The sequence below is a fragment of the Peromyscus maniculatus genome, chromosome 23, assembly GCF_049852395.1.
Source record: "Peromyscus maniculatus bairdii isolate BWxNUB_F1_BW_parent chromosome 23, HU_Pman_BW_mat_3.1, whole genome shotgun sequence".
NCBI lineage: Eukaryota > Metazoa > Chordata > Mammalia > Rodentia > Cricetidae > Peromyscus > Peromyscus maniculatus.
In genome coordinates, this window is record NC_134874.1 from 26,637,003 (window position 1) to 26,645,428 (window position 8,426).

General features: G+C 52.2%; 1 protein-coding gene across 1 annotated transcript; it reads left to right on the forward strand.

Annotated features, from left to right (window-relative positions):
• The first annotated feature begins 3,361 nt into the window (after nucleotides 1-3,361).
• On the forward strand, nucleotides 3,362-4,662 carry LOC102923967 (claudin-3). Its single transcript, XM_006971311.3, has one exon. It carries the CDS (start codon nucleotides 3,623-3,625, stop codon nucleotides 4,280-4,282), a length of 660 nt encoding a protein of 219 aa, XP_006971373.1. The 5' UTR covers nucleotides 3,362-3,622; the 3' UTR covers nucleotides 4,283-4,662.
• The last annotated feature ends 3,764 nt before the right edge of the window (nucleotides 4,663-8,426 follow it).

The window sequence follows — 8,426 nt, forward strand, 5'->3', positions numbered from 1 at the left end:
GCTGGGATAGTGACAGGAAGCAGGGACAGGAAACACAGAGTTCACATCTTGAAGGTTTATGTGTTTGATTTGGTTTGGCTTGTTTAAGAAAGGGTATCACTATGTAGCTCTGGCCGGACTGGAGCTTTCTTAGATCGGGCTGGCCTTGAACTCACAGAGATCTCTTGCTTCTACCACTCAATTACTGGTTCACCCACCCCTCCCCCTTTTTCTTTGGAGTATGTGCGTGCGTGCCTGTGTGAGCAAGTGTGTGAAAACATGTGTTTCAAATATGTGGAAGCCAGAGACGCTCCGGGTATCTTCCTCAATCATGTCTCCATCTTGTTTTTTGAGGCAGGATCTCTCACTCGATCTGAACTCATCTCTTGGCCTGGCCAGTCAGCCCCTCGGATCCTCCTGCCTCTGCCTCCTGGGGGTTACAGTTGCAGGTGGAACCACTGCACCTGGTTTTATTTGATTTGGTTTGGTTTGGTTTTTCGACCCAGGGTTTCTCTGTGTAGTCCCTGCTGTCCTGAAACTGTTTTATAGACCAGGCTGTCCTCAAATTCAGAGATCGACCTGCCTTTGCCTCCCCAGTGCTGGGATTAAAGGCATGCACCACCACTGCCGGGTTTTGTTTTGTTTTGTTTATTGTTTTTTAATGTGAGTTTCAGGGGATATAACCCAGGTCCTCATTATTATGTGGCAAGTACTTTATAGACAGAGCCGTATCCTCATTCCCCTGAGTCAATGTGTCAGTCACCATACCAACACTCCATTAAAGAGGACCCAGGCTTACACTCCTTCCAGAACAGCCCTGACCCTGCACCAGCTGGGCCTTCTGGCCTGGCACTCCCAGCCCTGCCCATCAGGACCAGCCCAGGACCTTTGCACTTGGAAGAAACAGAGCCCTGGTTTCCATGTGCCTCTGGGATTGTTTATTTGAATCTTCTAACACCCCAGGGTTTGGATTCTTAGGGAAGAGGATGAAGTCTGAGTGTTTGTAATTTGAGAGGTAGGGGCTCCCCAGAAAAAAAAATACCCTAAACCCAACTCAATGAAGCTTGCCCCTTTATTTTGTTACTCAGTGTGCTATTCAGTATTATTTGTTCTTTTGTTATTCAGTGTGTGTGTGTGTGTGTGTGTGTGTGTGTGTGTGTGCGCGCGCGCACACACAGGTGTACAAGCATGTGGAGGTCAGAGAACAACTTTGGGAAACGGGCTTTTCCCCACTTTGGGGTAACAGGGCTCAAATTCAGGTTGTCAAGCTTGGTGAGGAGGACGGACCTTTATCCTCTGGACCATCTGCCTCCCCCAAGCTTTTCATCTAGCTGGATGGGTCTCAGGTTCCAACCGAGCTAATTGTGCGGCCCCCGGGGCCCTCACAGCACAACAACATCCTCGGTCCAAGAGCCTGGGCAGGGCAGCTTTGGGAAACAAGAAAAAGTGCGAAGTCATTTACCTCTGTGAGGACCCAGCCCTGTTCTAGGTGGTGGGAGTGCCATATAATAAAACAGGCAAAAAATGCCTGTCAGTCTTGGAGCATTCTCAAGGTCCTGGCGGTGGCAACCGAGCGGAGCAGAGACAAAGAACCAGAAATCAATGAGAAGCCAAGCGTGGCCTCTCTCACACAGAATCTCACCACTCATGCAGGGGAGGCAAAACCATCTTGAGTTTAAGGCCACCCTAGGCTACATAATGCAGTCCTTTGTGGGGGGGAGGCGGAGAAAAGAAGGGGGGAAGGGGGAAGAAAAGGGAAGGCGGGGAGGGGAGAAGGAGGAGGAAGAGAGGAAGAAAAGAGAGTACACTTCAGATGGTGTCAAATAGGAAAAGGCCTGGGCATTGTGGGTAAGAAGCTGGCATGGTTCTGTTGCCATCATTTGTTTTTTGTTTGGGGACAGGGTCCCAAGCCACCCACACTGAACTCCAGTTCACTGAGTAGCTGGGGAGGAGGATCTTGAACTTCTGATGTACCTTAGGGTGGTGATTGTCAACCTACCATCTCGCAGGGTTTATTCAGTGCCCAGGACAGACCACGGACTTCTAGCATGCTGGTTAAGCCCTCTACCCAGTGAGTTACATCCCCTGCTCCTAAAATGACAAAAGACTTGGGTGGGGGGGTGTCAATAAGCCTCGTGGGCAGCTGTTGGAGCGCCCCGTGAAGAAGGACCCCAAGTACAGGTCCTTGGAGTGTCTAGGAACAAAACCCGAAGAGCCAGACCCTAGAGAAGGAAGGAATCTGGGCATGGGCCACCCCAAGGCCAACTCTTAAGAGCCGTGAGTCAGGGGAGACAGTGCTCAGAGGCAATAGGGATTGGTGTTCCGGGCTTTTGTTTTGTTTTGATGTTTGTTTGTTTGTTTGTTTGTTTGAGCCAGGGTCTCCTGTGGCCCATTTGGCCTTGAATTCTTTCCCTAGCCAAGACGATCTGGAACTCCTGCCTCCCTCCTCGTCCCCAAGGGCTGAGATGACAGGCATGATACACTGTACAGGGCTTTTCGAATGTGTGCTGTGTCTTATTCTGAGACACACTCTAGAGTCCACCCTGGCTTTGAACTCAAAGCCATCTTCTTGCCTCAGCCTCGGGCATGAGCCAACACACCTGGCTTGACTTTTTCCTTTCTGTTCTCGCCCTGTATCCAATCTCTTTCCCACCTCACCCTGGCACTCACTCTGCCCCCTGAGGAGAGAAAACAAGACCCTCCCCCCGTGAAGAGAACCTCAGTGAGGAAAAGCAGCTCTGGGTGGGACAGTAATCCAGCTAAGGCTGCTACCGTCCCATGAGAAGGAGCTGGACAAGAATTTGAACTCAGCACTTGGGTGGGTGGGGGGGAGCTCTTCAGGTGGGCGGCCCCGGCTTCAGAGTCCAGTGTATTCAAATACAGACCTTACTACCTGCCTGCGTCAAGCTGGAGGGACCCAGGGCAGGTACTGCAATTCCGTCCTCTGACAACCACAAACGGCCGCAGCCACGCCCCCACTGGGTCCTCCCAGTCCCCGCTGTCCAAAGGAGTTGGCCTCGCCCCCATCCTACGCCTCTCGCGCTGGAAAGGCTGGAGGTGGGGGCAACAGAGCCAAGCAGTTTACTATTGGTGATTTGCGCTTCAAAAAAAAAAAAAAAAAAAATCACTGAAGAGCCCCTCCCCCCTCTATGTCCCAAGAAAATTTGTTGAGGATGAGGAGCTAGGAGAGGTTTGGAAAGGAGGGAGCACACAGGGCCCGGCCCTCCCTCGACATCATCCCCCACCCCATTGCATTCGGTTTCTGGTTAAGTCCTTCCTCCCTTGGTGAAGGGGAGGGGGAGGACGGACGGGACTGGACGGGGACGGGGCACACGTCACTGTCCCCAGGAGAGCGAGCCCCACCTTCCTCCTCTGGGCACCAGCTAAGTCCAACCCACCCCATCCCAGAGCCAACCCAGTCTCAGGAGCCAGTCTCCAAAGCCACAGGCAGGTGCAGAGGCAGCCTCCGTGAAAGCCCCGGGAGAGGAGCCGTTAGCGCGTCCTTTGCCATCCACCCGTCGGCCCCCGGCGACAGTCGTCCGTCAATCTTCGCACGGCAGTTGGTTCTGAAGTCCAGGGGTCGCGATCCCTCGTCTTCCAGCCCCCGGAGCTGCCCGGCAGAGCCGGTTCAAGTCCAGCAGCCATGTCCATGGGCCTGGAGATCACCGGCACGTCGCTGGCCGTGCTGGGCTGGCTGTGCACCATCGTGTGCTGCGCTCTTCCTACGTGGCGCGTTTCGGCTTTCATCGGTAACACCATCGTCACGGTGCAGATCATCTGGGAGGGCCTGTGGATGGACTGCGTGGTGCAGAGCACCGGGCAGATGCAGTGCAAGATGTACGACTCGCTGCTGGCCCTGCCGCAGGACCTGCAGGCCGCCCGAGCCCTCCTGGTGGTGTCCATCCTGCTGGCCGCCTTCGGGCTCCTCGTGGCGCTCGTGGGCGCCCAGTGCACCAACTGCATCCAAGACGAGACGGCCAAGGCCAAGGTCACCATCGGGGCGGGAGTGGTTTTCCTGTTGTGCGCTCTGCTCACCTTAATACCCGTGTCCTGGTCGGCCAACACCATCATCAGGGATTTCTATAACCCGCTGGTGCCCGAGTCTCAGAAGCGGGAGATAGGATCCGGGTTGTACGTGGGCTGGGCTGCCGCCGCAATGCAGCTGCTAGGGGGCGCCTTGCTTTGCTGCTCCTGCCCACCGCGCGAGAAGTACGCGCCCACCAAGATCCTCTATTCTGCGCCGCGATCCACCGGGCCTGGCACGGCTACCGGCACCGCCTATGACCGCAAGGACTATGTCTGAGGGGCCGGGTGCGCGCAGACCGTACCATCACCACTATCAGCAGCCGAGGTACCCCACCAGTCCAGCGTGCAGCCTTGCTTCGGAGACCACCCCACTTTCCAGATGGTTACAGATGCCACGCCTTCTGCTTGCTAGACTGGAAGAGGACAGACAGCCTGGCGACCCCCTCTTCCCCGGCTGCCACCTGACTGCCGGGCCTAGGAACCGTCCAACCCGTCTGGACAAAGAAACTTCACCCTTCCAAGTACAGGACTGGGGTGGCCACAGCAGCTACTTGCCAGCCCCGTCCTTCCGCAGCCGGAAGGCTCACAGTGGGCAGAGACAGGCAACCGTAAAACGGGCCGTTTCGTATTTTTCAATAAAAACCTTTCGTTTTTGCAGTCGTTGGAGCCTCCTTATCCTGAACGTCCCCACAGGCCACCACCTCCTCCACCGGGCACCTGCTGGGGAGTGTCCCTGGGATAGCCCTCACCATGGGCAGCGAGCTTAAAACAGCATATAGATCCAGTAAGGAGAAAGTGGGGTTATACAGTGAGCTCAGTGCTCACATGGTGGGTCACTTGGGAGGAATTCCGGGACTGAACTCAACAGAGTCTATAGCAAGCCTTATCTAGCGATCCAGCTAGGGGGCTTCTGAGGAACCTGGCTGGAGGAGGCAAGGGGCACTTCTCCCGGATGTCCCAGTTGATTTGAGTTTGGAGCTTGGATCCACAGTCCTGCTCTGGGCGTTTGAGGTGGCTCACGTGCCGGTTAAAGAAGTACATTCTATACTGTGATTTCATATTTGGAGACGTCAAACAAAAAGACCTATTGTTTGGCTCAAATGCCCCACCAGAAGGACATCTAAGTGATGGGGGGTGTGGCTCAGTGGTAGAGTACTTGTGTAGCACACACTGGACTTGGGTTCCGTTCCCAGCAATAGGGGGGAAAAAAACTGAAAGGAACATTTGACGAACTCTTCTGACCTGGAGGTGGAGAGATGAGGAAAAAGGCCACCTCACCTTCTTCCCAGTGCCTTCAAGGGAGGGTGGGACCTGGCTTTAAACAATATTGAGAAGTAAGGCACTTGCTCTTGGAACAAGGTAAAGGGAACTGTGGAAGGGCTCTTGAAGGGAAAACAGGTCTTGGGAATATTTGGAAGGTGCAGGCAGAAACATCAGGAATTCAAGGTTATATTCTCCACCACATATCAATTTCCTTTCTCCTTCCTTCCTTTCGTTCATTCATTTGTACGTTCATTTTTTTTTTTTTTTTTTGAGGTAGAAACTCTTTACATAGTCCCGGTTGTCCCGGAACTCATGTAGACCACGCTGACCACCACACCTGGTTCACATATCAGTTTCGAAGCCAGCCTGGGCTACATGAGTTGCCTCAAAAAAACCAAAATGGGAGTGTTGGAGCATGTCTTTTTTTTTTTTTTTTCTTTTTTGATTTTTCGAGACAGTGTTTCTCTGTGTAGCTTTGCGCCTTTCCTGGGACTCACTCTGTAGACCAGGCTGGCCTCGAACTCACAGAGATCCGCCTGGCTCTGCCTCCCAAGTGCTGGGATTAAAGGCGTGCGCCACCAACTCCCGGCTGGAGCATGTCTTTAATCTCAGCCCTCTGGAGGCAGGAGGATTTCTGTGAGTTCTAGACCAGCCTGGGCTTCATAAGGAGACTTTGTCTCAAACAAACCAACAAAAAACAGCAACAAAAGGAGAGAAAAACTGAGGAAGACACTCAAAGATGATAATTGGACCCCATCTAGGGTGAGATAGTGGTCAGGGGCAGAACTGAGAGAGTTTAAGGAAGTGAGATTCTCAGGACACCAGAACCATTAGGTGTCAGAGTGAGGGGGAGAGGAGACGCTAAGCCGGGCGGTGGTGGCCTTTAATCCCAGCACTCGGGAGGCAGAGGCAGGCGGATCTCTGTGAGTTCGAGGCCAGCCTGGGCTACCAAGTGAGTCCCAGGAGAGGCGCAAAGCTACACAGAGAAACCCTGTCTCGAAAAAAAAAAAAAAGGAGACTCTAAAATAGCCTCAATTTGAGCCAGGCAGTGGTAGCGCACACCTTTAACCCCAGGACTCAGTAGGCAGAGGCAGGCTGATCTCTGAGTTAGAGGCCATCCTGGTCTACAGAGTGAGTTCCAGGGCTACACAGAGAAACCATGTACTGAAAAACCACACTAAGATAAAATAATATAGCCTCGGCTTTCAGCCTTAGGTCACGGATGATGGAACAACTCCCAGAAGAGCAGCTCAGGTTCCTGGGGGGAAGCCGAGAAGGTCCGCTTTGAGTGTAAGAGTAGATCAGACAAGGAACATTCAGGTAAAACGATCCAGGAAACAGGAAGGGGAATGAACGCCCAGAGACCTTGTAAACCCAGGAGTCATTAACATACAGCAGAAACCAGAGGAACCGTGAGCTGGGTCTAGAAACCGAAAGAAGAAAAGAGGTTCACGGAAGTGGGGGTGGACAACAGGGTTTGAACATGGAAAGGACCGGGGAGATGAGAGCTGGGGAAGAGATTTGGTTCTAAACAGCAAGGTGGCAGCTGTGAGTGGTGCTGGGCTAGGAGTGGAGGGAAAAGTGAGTGGGAGGCAAGACGTCGGACCTGGGCAGCGAGCGCAAGTGACATGCCTGGAAGAGGACTCATCAGGGAGACTGGAGCTGGAGGATACTGAGCTATCCTGCCATCCTGGTTATTCAGGAGGGCAAGAGGCTCGTCCGCATATTCGATCACATAAACTTGATATTGGGTTTGGGTTTGAGACTAGGTCTCAATCTGTAGCCCGGGGCTAGCCTCACATTCATGTTCATCTTACTTAAGCATCCTAAGTAGCTGGTATTAGAGGCAGGTTCCGATGTGCCCAGTGCCAAAAGGTTGCTTAGGAGAGTCACTCCAGAAAGTCCCTCCCCTTCCCTGAGGAATGCCAGTGTGCTGGCATCAGGATGACCTAAGGAAGAGGAAATGCGTTGCTATTAATAATAATTAATGCATTCCTGATAAGATCCTAGGAGAGCAGTGAGTATGTAGATGACTATCCCCAGCAGCTTCCTCTAGGAAACCACTCTTCCATCCAGGAGAGGAGAGGCACAGGAAAGAGCAAGTGGCTGATGAGAAGAGGTTTGGGGCCAAGTGTGCACCACGGCTGTAATCTCAGCTCATGGGAGGTTGGGGATTATGAGTTCAAAGCCAGCCTGGACTCCACAGTGAGTTTGAGGGCATCCTCTCCAACAAAAGAACAAACAGATGTTGGCTCAGTGAAGGGGAGGCGCTCTAAGGAGGGCATTCCATTTTTTTTTATTATTATTTAATTTTATTTTTATTGTGTGTGGGTGCGAGCATGTGCCAAGGTGTACAGGGGTGGTCAGAAGCCAGTTAGGTTAGTGGAGTCAGGTCTGTCCTGTCTTTACAAGGCTTTCAGGTTGAATTCAGGTAGTCAAGCTTACTTGGCATGCACTTAACCACTGAGCCATCACGCTGGCCCAGGAAAGGCTTAGGCATGGCAGAGGCTGCATGAAATGAAAGGGCCCTTAAATAATGAGAGCACATAGGTGGAGGACAGGACGTATTCACACACACACACCCCATGACAGGAAATATATATAAATATATATATATTTATATCAATGAGACAAATCCTTAATAAGAGAAGTGGAAGTATACAGTTCTTTCAACTTTAAAAAAAAAAAAAAAAAAAAAAAGGTAAAAAGAAAAGCCAGGCAATGGTGGCATCTGCTTTTAACCCCAGCACTCCAGAGGCAGAGGCAGAGGCAGAGGCAGGCAGATCTCGGTGAGTTTGAGGCCAGCCTGGTCTACAAAGCCAGATTCAGGACAACCAGGTCTGTGACACAGAGGCACACTGTCTTGAAAAGCCAAAATAAAATAAAATAAAATAAAATAAAAGGTGGTTGGGCGTGGAGTTCAGTGTTAGAGGGATTGGGTGTGGTTTAGCAGGAGAGCAATTGCCTGGCACGAATGAGGCCTTAGGTTCCATTCCTAACACCAGGAGAGGGGGGTGGGGGAGCAGGGCCCTAGCAACACACATCTGTAATCCCCTTTAATTAATCCCAGCACTCCAGAGGTGAGTTCAAGAAAAGCCTACATCAGTGTAAGTGAGTTCCAGGCCTGCCTAAGCTACTTAGTGAGACCCTGTCTCAAA

Bases quoted from the DNA above. Each gene is read 5' to 3' on its own strand.
- LOC102923967 (XM_006971311.3), top strand. From the start codon at position 3,623: ATGTCCATGGGCCTGGAGATCACCGGCACGTCGCTGGCCGTGCTGGGC.